This window comes from Pan paniscus, chromosome 19 (genome assembly GCF_029289425.2).
Source record: "Pan paniscus chromosome 19, NHGRI_mPanPan1-v2.0_pri, whole genome shotgun sequence".
Taxonomy (NCBI): Eukaryota; Metazoa; Chordata; class Mammalia; order Primates; family Hominidae; genus Pan; species Pan paniscus.
Genome location: NC_073268.2, coordinates 91,776,796 through 91,796,988, shown reverse-complemented (window position 1 = coordinate 91,796,988; position 20,193 = coordinate 91,776,796). Strand labels below are relative to the sequence as shown.

The 20,193-nt window shown below is 55.8% G+C and overlaps 1 protein-coding gene across 6 annotated transcripts in view; it reads right to left on the bottom strand.

Annotated features, from left to right (window-relative positions):
* ITGB4 (integrin subunit beta 4) overlaps positions 1 to 20,193 on the bottom strand; it is a 37,432-nt gene that overhangs the window by 4,931 nt on the left and 12,308 nt on the right. For all 6 annotated transcript variants that reach the window (XM_034942899.3, XM_034942898.3, XM_034942902.3 and 3 more), the window contains exons 13-32: positions 19,159 to 19,361; positions 16,697 to 16,800; positions 16,465 to 16,563; positions 16,157 to 16,286; positions 15,407 to 15,529; positions 15,207 to 15,313; positions 13,158 to 13,191; positions 12,792 to 12,983; positions 12,402 to 12,505; positions 12,012 to 12,070; positions 11,858 to 11,881; positions 10,373 to 10,521; positions 10,101 to 10,280; positions 9,001 to 9,149; positions 3,813 to 4,017; positions 2,593 to 2,750; positions 1,991 to 2,171; positions 1,740 to 1,877; positions 498 to 680; positions 277 to 408 (exon numbers count right to left, since the gene is read on the bottom strand). In XM_034942899.3, coding sequence (XP_034798790.3) covers positions 277 to 408; positions 498 to 680; positions 1,740 to 1,877; positions 1,991 to 2,171; positions 2,593 to 2,750; positions 3,813 to 4,017; positions 9,001 to 9,149; positions 10,101 to 10,280; positions 10,373 to 10,521; positions 11,858 to 11,881; positions 12,012 to 12,070; positions 12,402 to 12,505; positions 12,792 to 12,983; positions 13,158 to 13,191; positions 15,207 to 15,313; positions 15,407 to 15,529; positions 16,157 to 16,286; positions 16,465 to 16,563; positions 16,697 to 16,800; positions 19,159 to 19,361 — 2,654 coding nt within the window. The remainder of the gene's footprint in view (positions 1 to 276; positions 409 to 497; positions 681 to 1,739; positions 1,878 to 1,990; positions 2,172 to 2,592; positions 2,751 to 3,812; positions 4,018 to 9,000; positions 9,150 to 10,100; positions 10,281 to 10,372; positions 10,522 to 11,857; positions 11,882 to 12,011; positions 12,071 to 12,401; positions 12,506 to 12,791; positions 12,984 to 13,157; positions 13,192 to 15,206; positions 15,314 to 15,406; positions 15,530 to 16,156; positions 16,287 to 16,464; positions 16,564 to 16,696; positions 16,801 to 19,158; positions 19,362 to 20,193) is intronic.

The following is a 20,193-nucleotide window of genomic DNA, read 5'->3' as shown; positions in this document are numbered from 1 at the left end:
GGCACAGCTGGTGAACCTTCAACTTGTGAAGCTGTGTTTCTTCGTGGTCCCGTGGGCATGAACTCATGTGCGCTTGCACAAGGCTGTGTGTGTCTGTCCCCCAGGCACTGGTTCCTGTGCCCCGTGCACAGATGTGCACTCCATTGCATTTGTCCAAGGCTGCCTTAACCTCCATGTCCTCTAGGTGCTGGCCCCTTTGCCCTCTCTGGACCCAGTGGACTCACTCTGTACCCAAGACCCCCACTGTCCTCTTGTGGGTCCCAGGTCTCCACTCACCAGTGTCATCGGAGACGCTGGGCCTCTGGCTGCCCGATGGAGAGCGTAGAACGTCATCGCTGTACATAAGGAAGCTGTCGTAGTCCTCCCCGCTCTGGGCGTCCACGATAGGGATGTCAGGGATGATGGGGACTGCAGGGCAGGGGAGTGAGCCAGGGCCCTGGCTGCTGCCCCCTGCCCCCCTGCCCGGTCTGCCCCTCACCTCCCTGCCCACCACTCACTGGACATGGGCCTCTTGGGCTGGGTGGCCAGGTTGATGATGGCCTCCCGCTCGGGCCCCCAGCCGGCCCCGTTGCGCGCCTTCACCGTGTAGCGGTAGGGCTGGGACTCCCGAAGGTTCTCAATAAGCAGCATCCGGTTCTTAGGGTTGTCAACCAGCACTTTCTTCATGGGCCCAATAGGTCCTGGGGCAGAGAGAGTGCTTCAGAGGGTCACCCAGGTCCCAGCCTGGTCCCAACACCACCCCTGACACAGCAGGACAGCCGTGCATCCCCTGGATGGCACCCAGGGGCTGGGGAAGCAAGGCAAAGCCAGCCACTGCTGAATTGCTACCTGTGGAGCCCTGAGCGTCAGCATGACTGGCGTGGACATGTGTCACCAGTCCTCCAAGGGACTCTGCTGAGTAAGTGGCAGAGCCAGGGCTGGACTCAAGTTGGCCTCGATGTCACCTCTACCCATATATCCATGGTGCCTCCACACAAGGCAAGGGCACGCATAGGGGTTGCCCACCCCGCCTCCCTTCCAGGACTGGAGAAATAACTGTTCTGCTAGGCACCTCTGATCTCGGGCTGCTAGATAAAATACTGTATAAAATCCTTTTTATTTATTTATTTTTAGACGGAGTCTGGCTCTGTCACCCAGTCTGGAGTGCGGTAACACGATCTTGGTTCACTGCAACCTGCGCCTTCTGGGTTCAAGTGATTCTCCTGCCTCAGCCTCCTGACTAGCTGGGACTACAGGCATGAGCCACCATGCCTGGCTAATTTTTAGTAGAAACGGTTTCACCATGTTAGCCAGGCTGGTCTTGAACTCCTGACCTCAAGCAGTCCACCTGCCTTGGCCTCTCAATGTACAAAATAATCTTTTAAAGTGCTATCTGAAATTCAGAACCTCCTGTATTTCTGTTTGCTAAATCCGGTAACTTTCCTCTCACCCTAAGAAAACCATGCACGTGTGAGCTCCCTGGTTACCTGCATGGGGAGGGGTACCCCTGGGCCTGTGACCTCACTCCAAATAGGTAACCACCTACCCTGCAACCTTCTGGGTTTGGTCTTAGAATGCAACCCAGCCCAAATCTGGCCAAAACCCTAAAGATGCCTCAGGCTTATCCGCTGACCAGGATGAAGGCCTCGAGTGCCCTGCACAGCAAGTCCAGGGAGTGACCAAGAGCTCCCTCCAGCTTTGTCCCCTCCCCTTCCATGGCTGTTCTCCCTGTGGGCAGGAAGGAAGGATCTGGTTCTTACGGTTGTCATCGTTGACCAGGCCATAGCAGACCTCGTAGGCTGTGATCTCACCGTTGGTCTCAGCCGGCTCAGCCCAGCTCAGCTGGGTCACCGTGGAGGAGACGACATTGAAGGCCAGACGCCCTGGCTCGCTGGGCACTAGGGAGCGGGGGATACAGGAAGAGTGCTGTCAGTGGCAGAGGGAGGGAGGTCTGGGCACGCTGGCATCAGGGCACCCAGGGAACAAATGGACAGACATGGCGAGGCCTCACCTTCCTGGTGGGTGCGGCAGGACACCAGGGAGCTGTAGGGTCCCTCGCCCTGAGCCCCGTAGGCGCACACCTTCATCTCATAGTCGCAATACGGGTACAGGTTGGTGAGCTCCACTGAGGGCACCTTGCTGTCGAGCAGGTGGGCTTCGGACTCAGAGTCACCCTGAATCCAGTACTTTACCTACCCCCAGGGACAGGGGTCCTGGTCAGTGGGGAGCAGCAGGCACCCAAGCTGCCTGTCCCTCCTCTGACCTCTGCCCTTACTGTCCTCTTTGCACAGATGACAGACACTGAGGCCCGAGGGAGGGGCTGAGAGATCTGCCATGTGCACACGTCAGGGCTAGGGCAGAGCAGGTGGGGGTATCTCCCATGCGGGGGTGGGAGGGGGCCCCATTCTAGGAAGGAGGGCAAATGTCTGATAAACTCAGGAATGGGTCTTCCCTCTTCCCCAGCACAGACCGGGTTTCCCTCTGACCACCTGTGCTAGGTTCCACTGTCTGCTCTCTCTCAGGGGGCCCTGGCCTCGGACGGCCCACCTCTTCTGTGAGTGCTGGTGCCAGACCGCCCATCCACCTGTCGTGGCCCTCAGCCCCCCGCCTTACCCTGTACCCCATTGGCTTGCCAGAAGGGGGCAGCCAGTTGAAATGGATCTTCCTGGACCCAGCGGCCTTAGCATTGGGGTTCTGCGGGGCGCCCAGGTCGCCGTGAGGGGGTGGCTGTGATGACAACATCTGACTCGTGAAGCTCCGGTCCAGTTCATCTAATGGGTCAGGTCGGGGCCGGGCAACCACTCAGATCCCCCTTCGCCACCAGGGGGCGCCAGAGACCCACTTCAACACCCAGGGTGCTCTACCCAGCGCATTCAACTCAGACCTGCCCACCCGCGTCTCTGGAGACCTGGTGGTGCCCCGTTGCTGCCACATAGAGCATCCTGCCAAGCTTGGCGGAGGACCCAGGAGGGTCTCTGGAGGAACAGAAGGGGGAGGGAGTTGGTCTGCCCCTTTCTCCTTTGGCAGCTCAGGGAACATTCCACATGAGAACATTTGCTCCCCGCCCCATCTCCACACTGTACCCTGAGTATCTCCCTCCTCTCCCATCTTCCTGGCAGGCCTTCTCCCAGTTGGGAGGCTGAGGGCTGATAGGAACTAACTGGCCCACTCCTTCCACAAGCACCTGCGTGTTAGTTGGAACTGAGGCTGAAGCCAAAGGGCCAGGGTCTGATGGGAGAATTCCTATTGTGTGGTGACAACAGCCTCTCTAGCTGTAGGGTTGCCAGATAAAATGCAGGATGCCTAGTTACATTTGAATTTCAGATAAACAACAAGATTATTTTTTGTTGGGGGACAGGATCTCATTCCATGGCCCAGGTGCTGTGCAGTTGTGCGATCACAGCTTGCTGCAGCCCAGATCCCCTGGGCTCAAGTGATCCTCCCACCTCAGTCTCCGGAATAGCTGGGACTGCAGGTGCACACCACTATGCCAAGCTAATTTGTTTATTTTTTGTAGAGATGAGGTCTCACTATGTTGCCCAGGCTGGTCTAGAACTCCTGGGCTCAAGTGATCCTCCCACCTTGGCCTCCCAAAATGCTGGGATTACAGGCGTGAGCCAGTATACCCAGCCCATTTTGCAAAAAAAAAGGATAAGTATGTTCCAAATATTGCATGGGACATACTTATCCTACCAACGTGTATGTTGTTTATCTGAAATTCAGATTTACCTGGGCGTCCTGTGTTCGGATTTGCTAAGTCTGGCAGACCTAGTTGAGAGACCCCCCAGTCTTCCCTCTCCTCCTGCTTAAGCCGACACCCAGGCTCTGCCTACCTGGGTCCCTGATGATGATGGTGGTGGAGTGGGGCTGGCCCAGGTGGGCCCCAAACTTAGGGTTGCTGAGCTGGACGTGGAAACGGCGGACCTGGCGGCCCCGCAGGAGGGAGTCAACCTCTTGCAGCTCCAGGAGCTTCACCTGCAGCTCTTTCCAGGCCTCCCCAGGCTGGAACAGCAGCTCGCCCTCCACGGGGATGTAGTCCTGGGAGTAGAGGGGGTCAGGGTCAGGGTCATGGCTGGGGGCTGAGGCAAGAGTCACGGCCACACGCTCCCTCCCAACCTCATGGACACTGCAGAGACCATCCCTGCTTGCTGGGTGGAGTACTTACACGAGGTTCAGGTTTTTGTGGGTTTTTATTTTTATTTTTTTTGAGGCGTAATCTCACTCTGTCGCTTAGGCTGGAGTGCAGTGGTGTGATCTCGGCTTACTGCAACCTCCACCTTCCAGGTTCAAATGATTCTCACGCCTCATCTTCCTGAGTAGCTGGGATTACAGGCACCTGCCACCACGCCTAGCTAATTTTTGTATTTTTAGTAGAGATGGGGTTTCACTATGTTGGCCAGGCTGGTCTCGAACTCCTGACTTCAAGTGATCCTCCCACCTTGGCCTCCCAAAGTGCTGGGATTACAGACATGAGCCACCATGCCAAGCCACGTTTCTGTTTGTTTGTTTGTTTTTGAGACAGGGTCTCACTCTGTCACCCAGGCTGGAGTGTAGGGGCACAATCACAGCTCACTGAAGCCTTGACCCCCTGGGCTCAGGCCATCCTTCCCCTCAGCCGCCTGAGTAGCTGGGACTACAGGCGTGCACCACACCTGGCTAATTTTTTTTTTTTTTTGTAGAGGCACGGTTACCCTATGTTGCCTAGGCTGGTCTTGAACTCCCGGCCTCAAGCGATCGGCCCACCTTGGCCTCCCAAAGTGCTGGGATTACAGGCGTGAGCCACCCATCTTCCTTTCAGTGCCGTAGAGCATGCCGGAGCTTTCCAGGATAAGAACTGGGAGGAAAAAGAAAATCCTTCACATAGAAGACCACTAGGTGGCACTTCAGGGCAAGATTTCAATTCCAGGCGCGGCAGCCAGGGCCATGGCTGGGGAGGCAACCTGATGCCACCCAACTCAGAAAGTGAGACCCATAGTTGTAAAACAAACAAACAAAAAACAAAACAACAACAAAAAACAAACCAGGGAGCTGCCTGCAAGCAACCTACATGGATACTTCAAAAACGTCAGTGTCATTAGCCCGGCATGGTGGCCAGTGCCTGTAATCCCAGCTACTCGGGAGGCTAAGGCAGGAGAATTGCTTGAACCCGGGAGGCAGAGGTTGCAGTGAGGCACTGTACTCCAGCCTGGGTGACAGAGCGAGACCTTGTCTTAGCAAAAGTCAGTGTCACGGAAGACAAAGCCAGGAAACTTTTCTAGATTAAAGGAGTCAAGACACTTGACAAAAGTCAATGCCAAATCCTTGATTAGTTGCTGCATTGGGAAAAACGCTATAAAGGACATTATTGGGACATCCGAACAAGGGGACATTGGAATATGGACCTATTTTATTTTATTTTATATATTTTTTGGGATGGAGTTTTGCTGTTTTGCCCAGACTGGAGTGAAGTGGCGTGATCTTGGCTCACTGCAACCTCCACCCACTGGGTTCAAATGATTCTCCTGCCTCAGCCTCCCTAGTAGCTGGGATTACAGGCATGTGCCACCATGCCTGGCTAATTTTTGTATTTTTAGTAGAGATGGGGTTTCTCCATGTTGGTCAGGCTGGTGTCAAACTCCTGACCTCAGGTGATCGACCTGCCTCGGCCTCCCAAAGTGCTGGGATTACAGGTGTGAGCCACCACGCCTGGCTGGAATATGGACTAATTTTAGGTACTAGTATAATCAATGTGAAGATACAGATGTCCACATCTCTATCTATATTTCTATGTTGCTATCTATATAGAAAGAAAGAGAAAGCAAATATTAGCAATCGGTGAATCTATGTAAAGGGTAAATGGGTGCTAGTTTTATTGTTCCTTCCATTTTTCTGTAAGTTGAAGTTTTTAAAAATAAAAAGGTGAGAAATTAAAATGTTTTAAAAAACAAATATCAAAGCTTTTTTTTTTTTTTTTTTTTGAGACAGGGGTTTCACTCTGTCACCCAGGCTGGAGTGCAGTGGCACTATCTCGGCTAAATGCAACCTCCATCTACTGGGCTCTACCTCAGCCTCCCGAGTAGCTGGGACCACAGGTGCACACCACAACACCCAGATAATTTTCTGTATTTTTGGTACAGACAGGGTTTCGCCATGTTGGCCAGGCTGGTCTTGAACTCCTGATCTCAAGCGATCCGCCCGCCCTGGCCACCCAAAGTGCTGGGATTACAGGCATGAGCCACTGCACCCAGCCTCAAAGCATCTTTATACAAGTGTAACAGGATAGCCAGAAGGCAAGGCAAAAGGATCATGTTATCCTAGGAGTTCGAGACCAGCCTGGGCAACATGGCGAAACCCTATCTCTACTAAAAATACAAAATGGCCGGGCGTGGTGGCTGACGCCTGTAATCCCAGCACTTTGGGAGGCTGAGGTGGGCGGATCACGAGGTCAGGAGTTCGAGACCAGCCTGACCAACATGGTGAAACCCCGTCTCTACTAAAAATACAAAATTTAGCTGGGTGTGGTGGTGCGCACCTGTAGTCCCAGTTACTTGGGAGGCTGAGGCAGGAGAATCGCTTGAACCCTGGAGGCGGAGGTTGCAGTAAGCTGAGATCGCGCCAGCCTGGGCAACAGAGTGAGACTCCGTCTCAAAGAAAAAAAAAATACAAAATTAGCCGTGCGGTGGTGGACATCTGTAGTCCCAGCTACTTGGGAGGTTGAGGTTGAAGGACTGCTTGAGCCCAGGAGTTCAAGATTGCAGAGAGCTAGGACTGTGCCACTGTACTCCACCCTGGACTAGAGGGAGACCTTGTCTCTTAAAAAAAAAAATTATTCTTTGGAATTTTTATGGGGGGACATTGGAAAAATAATGAGAACAGTTCCTGTCAATAAAAAGAAGTAAATAAAAATAGGATGTGGCCAGGCAGCCCGGGCCTGCTGACTACGCGCTCCCCTATGTTTGCTGAATGGGCCTGTGGGCCCAGGGAGGCGAGACTTTATTACTTTTGAGATAATTTTTTTTTCTTTTTTCGAGACGGAGTCTCACTCTGTCGCTTAAGCTGTAGTGCAGTGGCATGATCTCGGTTCACTGCAGCCTCCACCTCCTGGTTTCCAGCAATTCTCCTGCCTCGGCCTCCCAGGTAGCTGGGATTAGAGGCACGTGTCACCATGCCCAGCTAATTTTTGTATTTTTAGTAGAGACAGGGTTTCACCATGTTGGCCAGGCTGGTCTCGAACTCGTGACCTCAGGCGATCCGCCTGCCTTGGCCTCCCACAGTGCTAGGATTACAGGCATACGCCACCTCGCCTGGCCTTTATTATTATTATTATTATTTTAAAATAGAGACAGGGTCTCACTATGTTGCCCAAGCTGGCCTGCAACTCCTGGGCTCAAGTGATCCTCCCACTGTGCCCTCCCACAGTGTTGGGATTACATGCATGAGCTACTGCACTGAGCCAGGTTTTGTTTCTTTGTTTTTTTGTTTGATTTTTAAAAAATTAATTATTAGTATTTTTTTAGACAGGGTCTTACTCTGTTGCCCAGGCTGAAGTACAGTGGCATGAACATGGCTCACTGTAGCCTCAACCTCCTGGCCTCAAGTGATCTTCCTGCCTCAGCCTTCCAAGTAGCTGGGTCCACAAGTATGCACTACCATGCCCAGCTAATGTTTAAATTATATGTATAGACATGGTCTCGCCACGTTGCCTAAGCTGGTCTTGAACTCCTGAGTTCAAGTGATTCTCCCACCTTAGCCTCCCAAAGTGCTGGGATTACAGGTGTGAGCCACCATGCCCCGCCTTTGTTTTTAATTATGGATTTGTTGCCAACATTTAAAAACTAGAAAGGCCAGGTGCACTGGCTTACACCCGTAATCTCTGCACTTTGGGAAGCCGAGGTGGGCGGATCACTTGAGATCAGGAGTTTAAGACCAGCCTGGCCAACATGGCAAAACCCCGTCTCTACTAAAAATACAAAAACTAGGCCAGGCGTGGTGGCTCACTCCTGTAATCCCAGCACTTTGGGAGGCCGAGGTGGGTGGATCACTTGAGGTCAGGAGTTCAAGACCAGCCTGGGCAACATAGCAAGACCCTGTCTCCCCCAAAAATTACGAAGCAAAAAATCCCCACACAAAACAAAAGAAACAAAACTATGAAGCCTGTAAACCCAGTCCAGCCTGTGTGCCACCTGATTTGGCTGTACCCCAGCACTGGGGCTCAGCAGTGAAGGTGATGCTGGTCCAGCCATGGCACTCTCTGCCTTGAAGGGTTGCTCCTGCTGCTTGGCAAATTGTGACAGCCCTTGGGGAGTCTGGCCTGGGGACATGGGGTCTTCGATCCCAGCTCAAGAAGCCCAAAGCCCCCCGGACTGGGGCATATAGGGGGAGTTTATCTCCAAGAGGTTTGCCTACCCTGTGGATCCTGAGTTGTAGGAGGGGACAGGAATGGTCTGGGCAGGTCCCTGGCCCATGAAGGAAGAAAGAGCCCTCTTGGGCTGGGCGCGGTGGCTCACGCCTGTAATCCCAGCACTTTGGGAGGCCGAGGTGGGCAGATCACCTGAGGTCGGGAGTTCCAGACCAGCCTGACCAACATGGAGAAACCCCGTCTCTACTAAAAACACAAAATTAGCCATGCGTGGTGGCACATGCCTGTAATCCCAGCTACTAGGGAGGCTGAGGCAGCAGAATCGCTTGAACCCGGGAGATGGAGGTTGCGGTGAGCTGAGATAGTGCCATTGCACTCCAGCCTGGGCAACAAGAGCGAAACTCTGTCTCAAAAAAAAAAAAAAAAAAAAGAGCGAGCCCTCTTGGCCTGAGTAGCTGGCAGCAATGGAGCCTCACCCAGCGTGTCACTGGCACCTTGGGCAGGTGAGACTCCCCTGCCACAGGGTGGCAGGAGCAGGTGGACGTGTCCTTGGGAGGCCAGCCAGGGGCACGGCCAGCATCCAGGGACTCAAGCAGCTGCCATGTGCTGCTTTGTCTTGGGAACCCAATGTGGTGCCCATGCAGCCCCCGGGCTGCACCCTCGACCCTGTGGCGGAGCCTCACCCGGTTGCCCTGCGCGGTGCCATCCTGTGTGCGGTAGGAGACCTGGGACTTCCCGCCGTCCAGGACATGCCGGATGACAGGGATGCGGGCCACCTGGTCCCCGCGGCTGACCGAGAACTCAGGCTGCTCAAAGGACACCACGTCTCTGGCTGCAAGGAGCCCGGGCATTTGTCAGAGTGTGCTGGGCCCAGTCCCTTCCCACCTCCTGCTCTCCTGTGGCCCTGCCCAGCCCAGCCCAGAATCCAGGAGTCCGCTTGGTTCCCTCTATGCATTGCCCTCTGGGAAGGGCACAGGAGCAAAATGGAAAATCCTTCCAGAAAAAGGTGAGGGGCCGGGCGCAGTGGCTCGTGCCTGTAATCCCAGCACTTTGGGAGGCTGAGGCAGGTGGATCACCTGAGGTCAGGAGTTTGAGACCAGCCTGGCCAACATGGCGAAACCCCATCTCTACTAAAGATAGAAAAATTAGCTGGGCGTGGTGGCGAGTGCCTGTAATCCCAGCTACTCGGGAGGCTGAGGCAGGAGAATCACTTCAACCTGGGAGGCAGCGGTTACAGTGAGCCAAGATGGCGCCATTGCACTCCAGCCTGGGTGGCAGAGCAAGACTCCGTCCCAAGAAAAAAAAAAGTGGGTCTGGAACAAAGTGTCCAGCAGACATCCTGGAAGGGCCAGGCAGAGGAGGGAGGCCAGGCACGGGCAGGACCAGAGATGGAGCCCTCAGCCCCAGGGCTGGAGGAGAGCAGGAACAGGCCTGAGGCCTGTGGCTTCCGGCACAGGTGGGAGGAGGGGTCAGATGTCCACGGTGTGATGCCTTGGCCAACCCCTTTTCTAGATAGAGAGGACAAAGGGGCTGGCCCTTATGAGGATGCAACAGAAGCTTCCATTTACTGAGCGCTCACCACCAGGCAGGCACTGTGGCGAGGTGAACAGCCACGCATTCCGTAAAAGAGCCCTTACCCATTTTACAGATGGAGAAACCAAGGCTTGCAGAGGTTAAGTGACTAGCCCAGGCCACGTGGCCAGGTCGCAATTCCACTTAAGCAGGAGGAACCAGTGCCCCCGAGCCCCCGTCTGCCTTCCCCACTCTCCCCACCCAGACCCACCTTGCTCCTTGATGATGGTGATGTTTACCAGGCGGCGGCCGAGGGTGGCAGTGCCTGCGGGCACGTCGATGGCCTCCACCAGCAGCTGCTTCTCGTCGTCATCCTCAGGCCGGATAAAGAGGGGCACCCGTACGTCCACCAGCTCCACGCCCTCCTGGAACTCCACCATGCCCCGGGCGTCTGGGTGGGGGTTCGGAGGTGGTCAGAGGTGGGTCGCAGGGCCACACGGGCGGGAGGTGCGAGGCAGTGGCACAGCGGACCCACCCTCCTACCCTGGTCTGCAGTGAGGGTGTAGTAGCCAGGGGCCACCTTGAGGTCGTGGAAGGCCCTCTGTTCCACCTGCTTCTCTGTAAGCTTCAGCAGGGCCGGCTTGGCCGAGCGGGGCGCCATCAGCACTGTGTCCACAATGGTGTGGTCTTGCCTGGTTCGAGGGTGGAAGGTTCAGGCAGCGGAGGGGTCAGGCTGGCACCTGCTGCCCTGTCCCTCCTGCCTGTCCTCTCCCCTTCAGGGGCCAGGATGTAAGACAGCAAGAAGTGCAGGGTCTTCAGAGGCAGGCAGTGCTCCAGGCCTATGCCAGCCCCATACCCTTTACCCTGCAGCCTCAGCCCAGCCATGGCGCCTCCCTGTCCTCAGCGTCCTCCTCTGTGAAATGGGCTTCTCTGCCCACCTCATCAAGGGCTGGACAGCAAAGATGCTAAGGGTGTGAGTGCTCAAGCCAGGCTGCCGCGGCCCTAACCCTGGTTCTAGTTCTCGATAGCTGGGTAACCTTGGGCAAGTCACTTAACCCTTTTGAGCCTCAGCTTCCTCATCTGCAAAATGGGAACAGCAGTGATCTCTACCTCACAGGCTTGACGAGAGGGTTGGATAAGATGACCACACACGGAAAGCCCTTAGGACAATGCTTGGCCCGTAGCAGGATAAGAAATGCTGGTCAGCCATTCTTTTTTTTTTTTTTCCAAGACGGATTCTCACTCAGTCGCCCAGGCTGGAGTGCAGTGGCGCAATCTCGGCTCACTGCAACCTCTGCCTCCCAGGTTCAAGGGATTCTCCTGCCTCAGCCTCCCAAGTAGCTGGGATTACAGGTGCCCACCACCACACCTGGCTAATTTTTGTATTTTTAGTAGAGGTGGGGTTTCACCATGTTGGCCTGGCTAGTCTTAAACTCCTGACCTGAGGTGATCCACCCGCCTCAGCCTCCCAAAGTGCTGGGATTACAGGTGTGAGCCACCACGCACAGCCAACGGTTCTTACTGATGGTCATGTGCTGAGATTCTAGCTCTTCTGTCCCTGCATCAAGACCCCCTCCTCACTCCCTCTCTCTCCCCCTGAAGGGCCAGGACTCGATGTAGGACCTGGGAAAAAAGGTGTGTGACCTGCTGGCCCATCCTCTCGGTAACCTGCCTGTTCCCCAGAGGTGCACCCAAGATCAGGGTCTTGGACACTGGAGCGGATGGAGATGGGTACCTGCTATCGCTGGTACCGGGTTGGGGGCTGGACAGTCACCTATATGAGGGCAGGGACTGGGTTGATTTGCTTTTGCCTGCTCTAGTCCAGGGGCCACTTCATAGCAAGCACTTCACATTAGCATTTGTTGAAGAAATGGTCAAAGGAACGAATGAAGGTCCGAACCCGACGGACACATCCGACCCTCCCTTCCTATGGTATAGAGATGGAGTAGGGACGGACGAGGCAGTGGCTGGGCTGGGGACAGGCGGGCAGGAAGTGGGGGCCCTCTCACCCACGAGTCTTCTACTCACTTTTTCCCGGCATTGGGCTGCTGCCTGTGGGGACAAAGAGGGCGCTGTGAGCTAGATAGCCCTGAAGTGGAGGCCTGATCTGCCTGGGGGCTTCGGCTCCTGGAGTCCCGGTAGGAGCGGCTCCCCCACCCAACCCGGGCACCCTGGGACTCACCGGAACTTGGTCTGCTGGAGCTTGTGTACACCGGAGATCTGCCTGTAGACCTCGTTCAGCTGCCAGGCAAGGGAGGGGTGTGAGGCTGGGCCTAGGCCACCCCGTGGCAAGCCCTCAGGCTGGGGACCCAGGGAGCCAGGCAGCCTCTGTACCCAGAGATCCTCAGGGTTGGCTGGGGCATGCCCCGTGGGGCAGCATCCTGGGCCCAGGCTCTGGCCTTCTGCCCTCTGGAAACAGATCCCAGGATGCCCCCTGCCAGGCACAGGTCCAGAGAGGCCCCTCTCCCCTAGTTAATGAATCTCGGTGCCACGACCGCATTCGCTCTGCCCTGCCCACCTCACCCGCCCTCATACCCACATCTCCGGCCAGGCCTAGTTCCTGGGTCCTTACATTCTCCTCCACCTCCTGGCGCAGCTGGGCGCACTCCCGAGTGTCAGGCTTCAGCAGGTTCTCGGTGCAAAGGCGGGCCAGGCGCAAGGACAGCCCGTAGGGCACTAGGGAAAGGCGGTGGGAGGGGGTGAGATGGAGGTGGTCAGCCTCCTGCATGACAGGCACCACAGAGCATCCCTCCAGCAACCATGCTAGGATCAGGGGACGCCTGGCCAGCAGGCCACGCACACCGAGGCATGAGGTTCATAGCATCATCAGGACAGGGCAAAAGGTGGCTGAGCCCTGTGCCTGCACCCCACACCCAGAGAAGAGGCATGCCGTGATCCCAGATCTGGAACAGAGGGCCCGAAGGGTACTGCCCAGAGCTGTGGTGCCCAGCCCCGCCCTCACCCAGCTCTGTGGGGTTGATGCTGGCGGCATGAGTGGCAAAGCCAGGCCGCTGCATGTTGTTGGTGACCTTCCAGCGGACCACGTCACGGCCCTTGAGGTTCCCGCTGCGCAGCATGGGCGTGTCCAAGTGGTCAGAGGCCATCAGGTTCTCCCGCAGCATGTAGTGGTCTTCCTTAAAGCCCACCATGTGACCTGCAGGATGGGGTCCTCAGCACGGCACCCCTCCCTAGACCCGCACAGCCCAACCTCTTCAGGTGGGACCCCAGAGCCTCCAGCCTCTGCTGTTCCAGGTTCGGCTTCCCTCCACCCCAGCTCAGAGAAGGAGCAGTCAGAGCCCCTGCTGCCCCTGCGATGCCAGGCCCATACCTCGGTTGCAGCACGGGAGAAGTGCCAGGCAGGCCTAGGAGACAAGGTGGGTGAGGGTGAGGCCTGAGACAGCTGCCCTGGCCCAGGTAAGCCCTTCCAGCCACCCCGCCCCATGCCAATGGTCCAGAGGGGTGACAGTGCCTCCCCAGACACCAGAATATCCAGGTGGTGGCAGGGTGTAAGCATGGCACCCAAGGGCATAGAGGGGGATGGGGGCAGAGGGTTCCCAAAGTTTGCGCCGTGGAACTCTCATCCTGCCGGGTGCTCTGTAAAGGTTCTGTGGTCAGATTCACTTGGGAAGCACTGAATTCATTCCCCATGCCCCTCTTGCAGGTTAGGCACAGGACTTTATCAAAGCCTCTGAGAAGTCCTGCAGAGAAGAAACTTGTTTCTTTTCTTTTCTTTTTTTTTTTTTTGAGACAGGGTCTCGCTCTGTTGCCCAGGCTGGAATGCAGTGGCACGATCTCGGCTCACTGCAACATCTACCTCCCAGGTTCAAGCAATTCTCCTGCCTCAGCCCCCCTAGTAACTGGGATTATAGGCATCCACCTCCATGCCCAGCTAATTTTGTATTTCTAGTAGAGATGGGGTGTCACCATATTGGCCGGGCTTGTCTCGAACTCCTGACCTCAAGTGATCCACCCGCCTTGGCCTCCCAAAGTGCTGGGATTACAAGTGTGAGCCACTGTAACTTAAATTTAAGAAACTTGTTTCTTAAACCTTCTTTTTTTTTTTCTTTTTGAGTCTCACTCTGTCACCCAGGCTGGAGTGCAGTGGCATAATCATAGCTCACTGTAGCCTCAAACTCCCAGACTCATGATCCTCCTGCCTCAGCTTTCTGAGTAGCTGGGACTACAGGCACGCGCAGCCGTGCCTAGCTCAAACCTATTTGATCACATAACTCCTTGCCTATGTAATGCACATTAATATCCCACAACACTGGGGGTTACTACGGAGTGTGGTCTGCCACCTACAATCCCCACTCTGAGCCATGCCATCCTCCACGCTTTCTCTTGTCTGTTCTCCCCAGTGACCGCCAGCTGCGGGCGGGCAGGGCCCTTTCTTCCCTGTTGTGGCTCCCAGGCCTTTTGCACGTGGCTGACCCCAGAGCAGGTGCTCTCAGGGATCTGGCCACTGATGGCTGATGGAGTGGGGGTCCTGGGCGGGCACTACAGCTGGGGAAGATGTGGGCTCAGCTTTCCTCAGCCCCTTCTGAGGACTGTGCATTTATCACCTGCCTCTCAGCCCCAATTTCTCCATCTGTCATAGGGCATAGTGACCTTGCCCCACTGACCTCATGGGGTGATGGGGGGCGGGGAAATGGAGTCACGTGGACATGCTGTGGCGACAGCACAAAGAGGAACACTGAGCTAAGCAGAGAACGGATGCTGGCAAGGGCTGAGCTGGGGGCTGGGGCTCCAGGATGACTCGGGCTAAGAGCTCATGGGTGTCATCATCATTACTGTCACTCCGGAAGCTGGATGGGGTTGGTGTGGGTCTTGCCAAGGTGGGGGCGGGGGCGACGGTGCATGCTATGGGTCAGTCCCTTCTGAACTTCACTAATTTAAGCTTCAGCTCCACTTTCTGAGGTCAATTCTATGATCTTCATTTTACAGATGAGGGAACTGAGGCATGGAGAGATTAAGTAATTTGCCCAAGGTCACAGAGCTGGGACCAGAATCCAGACAGCTGGACTCTACGGGCTGAAGCCTCTGGCTAGAAAGCTGCGGGAGTGGGGATGGTGGGTGGGCTGCTGGGGAAACCATGGGGAGGCTGGGGACCCTGGTGGGGGTTGGGGACCCTGAGGAGGACCCTGATGGAGGGTGGAGACCCTGTCAGAGAGGGGACCCTGGTGAGGTGGGGACCCAGGAGGGGGTTGAGGACACTGGGGAGGTGGGGACCGTGGTGGAGGATGGGGGCCCTGTTGGGATGGGGACCCTGGGGAGATGAGAACCCAGGTGGGGACTGGGGACCCTGGTGGAGGGTGGGGGCCCTGTTGGGGTGGGGACCCTGGGATGTGGGGCCTTGAGAGGCACCCTGGGTGCTCACCTTGCAGCAGGCACAGTACTTCCAGCATAGCAGCAGTAGCAGGGCCAGGAGCGGCAGGAGGAGGAGGAGCAGGGGGATGAGCCACCAGAAGGAGCCCGGAGGGCAGTCTGGAGAGGAGGAGGCAGGGGGAGGTGGTGCCTGTCCTCCCCACTGAGCTCTGGCCACACGCCCCCTCCCTGCGCCCGGCCCCACCAGCTCACCCTTCTTCTTGTGCACCAGGACAGTGCTGTTGGGCCCAGGGGCGCCGTCACCTTCCATGGTGTAGCTGTAGGTGCAGTCGTCATCCTCGTCCCGGAAGGAGCAGCGCACCACCACCTCCTCGGCTGTACCCACAGCCAGTCAGCAGGGCACCCCAGCCACACCCCTCCGCCCCAGAGGACCCAGGGTCTGGTGAGGGGGCCCCTACTCTGGGATCTGCCTCACCCACGGCAGGGCCTCCTGGGGAAAAGTGGAAGTCCTTGCAAAGCCGTGCTCTCACCAGGCACAGGAACGGGTGTGGTGGGGGCTCCCCTGCTCAGGAGCATCAGAGCCTAGAAACCTACCTCCCCCACTTCCCTGACCTGGACATCACCCAGGAACTCAGGGTCCAGAAAACGTATCTGATCTCGAGGAGGGGAGGCTACGTGTCTCCGCAGCGTGACCATGTACCCCTGCTGTGTGCATGCCCCTGCCCAAGTCAGGTGCCTCCCACCAAGACTCTTGGTCCCTTCCTGGGCCAGACTGTGTCCCATCGCCTGGGCTCTGTGCCTCCTGCTCAGGCTTTTACCCTTTTCTGGGACTCGGTGTCCTCTATCTGGGTTCTGTGGTCACTCCCAGCTCTGGAGTTCCTGTCCGGACTGTGTGACCTTAGCCCAGACTGCAAGCCCCCGTCCAGGTGATGACACCCTTGCCCCGTTGGATGCCCGCTGCCTAGGCTCTCAGCAACCCCAACCCTCAGCCCCTGCCCCTACCTCTCTTAAGCTCGTCCACCATCTTGACCTTGAAGTTGCATTCCTCACACATGCGCCCCTTCTTCTCCCCAGTGCCCCACGCCTGGCACTGCACACAGGAGCGTAGGTCCTCGCAGAGGCCCGGGTGGATCTTGGCGGGGAAAGGCGGGGCAGACAGGCACTGTGTTGGGTGGGCCTCTGCCAGACCCCCACTCCCCAAACCTCTTGCCCTTGGCCAGCTCCTGTGGCATCAGGCTTAGCCCCTCCTGCCCACCCTGCCCTGTGCCTGCCCTGTTCCCACGCCCACACCTCGTAGGTCCTAGCCTCACCGCCGAGTAGTTGATCTCGCAGATGGTGTCCGTGTAGAGCGACTGCTGGTGGCAGTGGCAGCGGCCACACTCACAGTGGCCACGTCCATTACAGATGCCCTGGGGTAGGAGGGGGCACCAGTGAGCCAGCTGTGCCCCATCCCTGCCTGCTCCCTCTCCTCTCTCCATAGGGTTCTCTCTGGAGAGGGTGGGTGGTGCTGACAGACACTGTCTGTCTTATGCCCAGGCCTACCCCATTGCTGTCGATGCAGGTGGCATTGCTGAGGGGACAGTCACAGCTTGGGCCTGTCCAACCAGGCTCACACACACACTGGCCCATGGAGCAGCGTCCTCGGTCTGCAGAGAGGGACAAGGAAGGGAGATGAGAGCTACATCTGTGCCTGTAGTCCAGGCTGCCCACCTGGCAGGGAGGGCCTGTGGGAGCAGAGCTGTGGGAGCCAGGATGCCGCTAGCCTGGGGTAGAAGTCATCTCTTCCTCACTTTCCTGGAATCTCCTTCCCTCCATCTCTGCCTCCATCCTACCTACCTTCCACTCTGCAGCCTGAGTAATTATCTCAAAACAAATCCAATCATGTGGCTCCTGCTCCCCTGGCTAAGAACCTCTAATGGGTCCCGGCCAATGCAATAAGGTCAGAAAAAGAAATAAGATGTATAAGCATTAGAAGGTAAGAAATAAGTCCAGGCAAGGTGGCTCACGCCTGTAATCCCAGCACTTTGGGAGGCTGAGGCGGGCAGATCACAAGGTCAAGAGACCGAGACCATCCTGGCCAACATGGAGAAACCTCGTCTCTACTAAAAATATAAAAATTAGCTGGTCATGGTGGCGCATGCCTGTAGTCCCAGCTACTCAGGAGGCTGAGGCAGGAGAATCACTTGAACCTGGGAGGTAGAGGTTGCAGTGAGCCGAGATCACGCCACTGCACTCCAGCCTGGTGACAGAGCAAGACTCCGTCTCAAAGAAAAAGAAAAAAGAAATAAAACTGTCAGCCGGGCGTGGTGGCTCACACCTGTAATCCCAGCACTTTGGGAGGCCGAGGCGGGAGGATCACTTGAGCTCAGGAGTTCAAGACCAGCCTGGCCAACATGGTGAAACTCTATTTCCACTAAAAATACAAAAATTAGCTGGGCGTGGTGGCGGGCCCCTGTAATCCCAGCTTCTTGGGAGGCAGAGGCAGGAGAATTGCTTGAACCTGGGAGGCAGAGGTTGTAGTGAGCTGAGATCATGCCACTGCACTCTAGCCTGGGTGACAGAGCAAGACTCCATCTCAAAAATCAATCAATCAATCAATCAGTCAATCAATAAAATTGTCTTTATTTGCAAGTGTGAGGAACATGTCACAAAGTATCCAGAAGAATCTACAGATAAATTATTAGATTTTATAAGTGCGTTTAGCAAGGTGACTGGATACAAGGTTAATATGCAAATAGTTAGAAAATGAAAGTAAAACCTCCAGTGACCCCCTTTTGTCCAAAGGATGAAGTCCTGCTCTGGACTAGAACCAAAGCCCTTTGTACTCTGGCCCTGCCTCCTTCTCCAGAGGCACCTTCCTCCCTTCCTCTCTCATACCTCCCTCTGTGCCACTTGTCTGCCTTTCTCCAGTGGTGCCCAGTTCTCTCTTCTGTTTCTCTGAGCACACTCAGGGACAGACAGTCGAAGAGAAGAAATGGTGAACAAAAGCAAGAACAGAAGAAAGAGTAGAAAAGCAGGGGCTTGGAAAGTATACAGTGAGGGCTTCATAAGTATTTGATGAGTAGATTTTCATTCATCCTCCTCCATTCAACTACCAATCCTTCCCTATGTCCCCTTGTCTGAGTTCTGTGATCCTGCCCAGCTCTGATGTTCCTGGCCAGACTGTATGCCTATGGCCTGGACCCATGGGAATACAGAGGAAGCTCCAGGCCTTCCAGGTAGAAATTTAGCATCTTTGGGCCGGGCTCAGTGGCTCACACCTGTAATCCCAGGTGTGATTACAGATGTGTACTTTGGGAGGCTGAGGCGGGCAGATCACCTGAGGTCAGGAGTTCGAGACCAGCCTGGCCAACATGGTGAAATCCTGTCTCTACTAAAAATACAAAATTAGCTGGGCATGGTGGTGCATGCCTATAGTCCCACCTACTAGGGAGGCTGAGGCAGGAGAATCGCCTGAACCCAGGAGGCAGAGGTTGCAGTGAGCCAAGATTGTGCTATTGCACTCCAGCCTGGGCGATAAGAGTGAAACTCTGTCTCAAAAAAAAAAAAAAACAAAACAAAAACAGCAGCAACAACAACAACAACAAAAAACCCACAGAAATTTAGCATCTTTGGAGAGAGGAAAGATCATAATGCCATATACCTGCCAGCCATTGGAGGGCTGAGCTGGGTGGCACCCACTCTAATGAGATAAGGGTGTGGAGAAGGGGGGTGGGCATAGAACTGAACTTCCAGAGAGAACCTCAGGGGAGTTGGAATCTTAAAACCAGGGGAAAGTCCTGCCAACAGTGGCCTTGGGCATGGACGTTACAGATGAGGGAAGTCAGGCCCAGGTTGGGGCAGGACTCAGGGGCGGCCCTCAGGGCATCCAGAGTGGGCTGGGCCTGAACTTGGGGATTCTGATTCCAAGTCTGGCTCTCCCAAGCTGGGTCCTGACGGGAAAGTCATGCTTGCTGTCCACTCCCTACCCCGCCGTCAGCATTGGCCGCAGTTGTTGTGCTCACCATTGCAGAGGAACCCGGAAGTGCGGGGACACTGGAAGTTGTCATACTCGCAGAACTGACCCTCGTAGCGGCCTTCGCCGTAGCACACACAGTGCCCGCACTGGCACTCCCCACGGCCGGAGCACGGCTTGTCCTCGCCCTCCCGCAGGCAGGGCTGAATGTCACTCAGAGAGCCGGTGGAGCAGTTGCAGGTCTGGCCACTCCTGAAGGAGGAACTGGTCATTCCCCGAAACAGCCCAGGAGGAAAGCTGGGGCTTTTGCTGTCCCATTTAATTTAATTTAATTTAATTATTTCTTTTTTTTTTTGAGACGGAGTCTCGCCTTGTCGCCCAGGCTGGAGTGCAGTGGCGCGATCTTGGCTCACTGCAAGCTCTGCCTCTTGGGTTCACGCCATTCTCCTGCCTCAGCCTCCTGAGTAGCTGGGACTACAGGCACCCGCCACTACGCCCGGCTAATTTTTTGTATTTTTAGTAGACGGGGTTTCACCATGTTAGCCAGGATGGTCTCGATCTCCTGACCTTGTGATCCGCCCACCTCGGCCTCCCAAAGTGCTGAAATTACAGGCGTAAGCCACCGCGCCTGGCCTATTTTATTTTATTTTTTTTCAAGACAGAGTTTCGCTCTTCTTGCCCAGGCTGGAGTGCAGTGGCGCGATCTCAGCTCACGGCAACCTCCGCCTTCTAGGTACAAGCAATTCTGCCTCAGCCTCCCGAGTAGCTGGGATTACAGGCATGCACCACCACACCCAGCTAATTTTTTGTATTTTTAGTAGAGATGGGATTTCACCATGTTGGTCAGGCTGGTCTTGAACTCCTGACCTCAGGTGATCCACCCACCTCGGCCTCCCAAAGTGCTGGGATTACAGGTGTGAGCCACCTCGCCTGGCCTGCTGTCCCATTTTACAGATGAGGAAACTGAGGCTCTGAGAGGGCCGAGGCAGCTCCCAGTCATGTAGACAGAAGTGGCTGAGCTGAGACCTAAACCCCAGTGCCCTGTCATGTCACCCCTTACAGTGTCCTTTCCCCACTGCTCTGC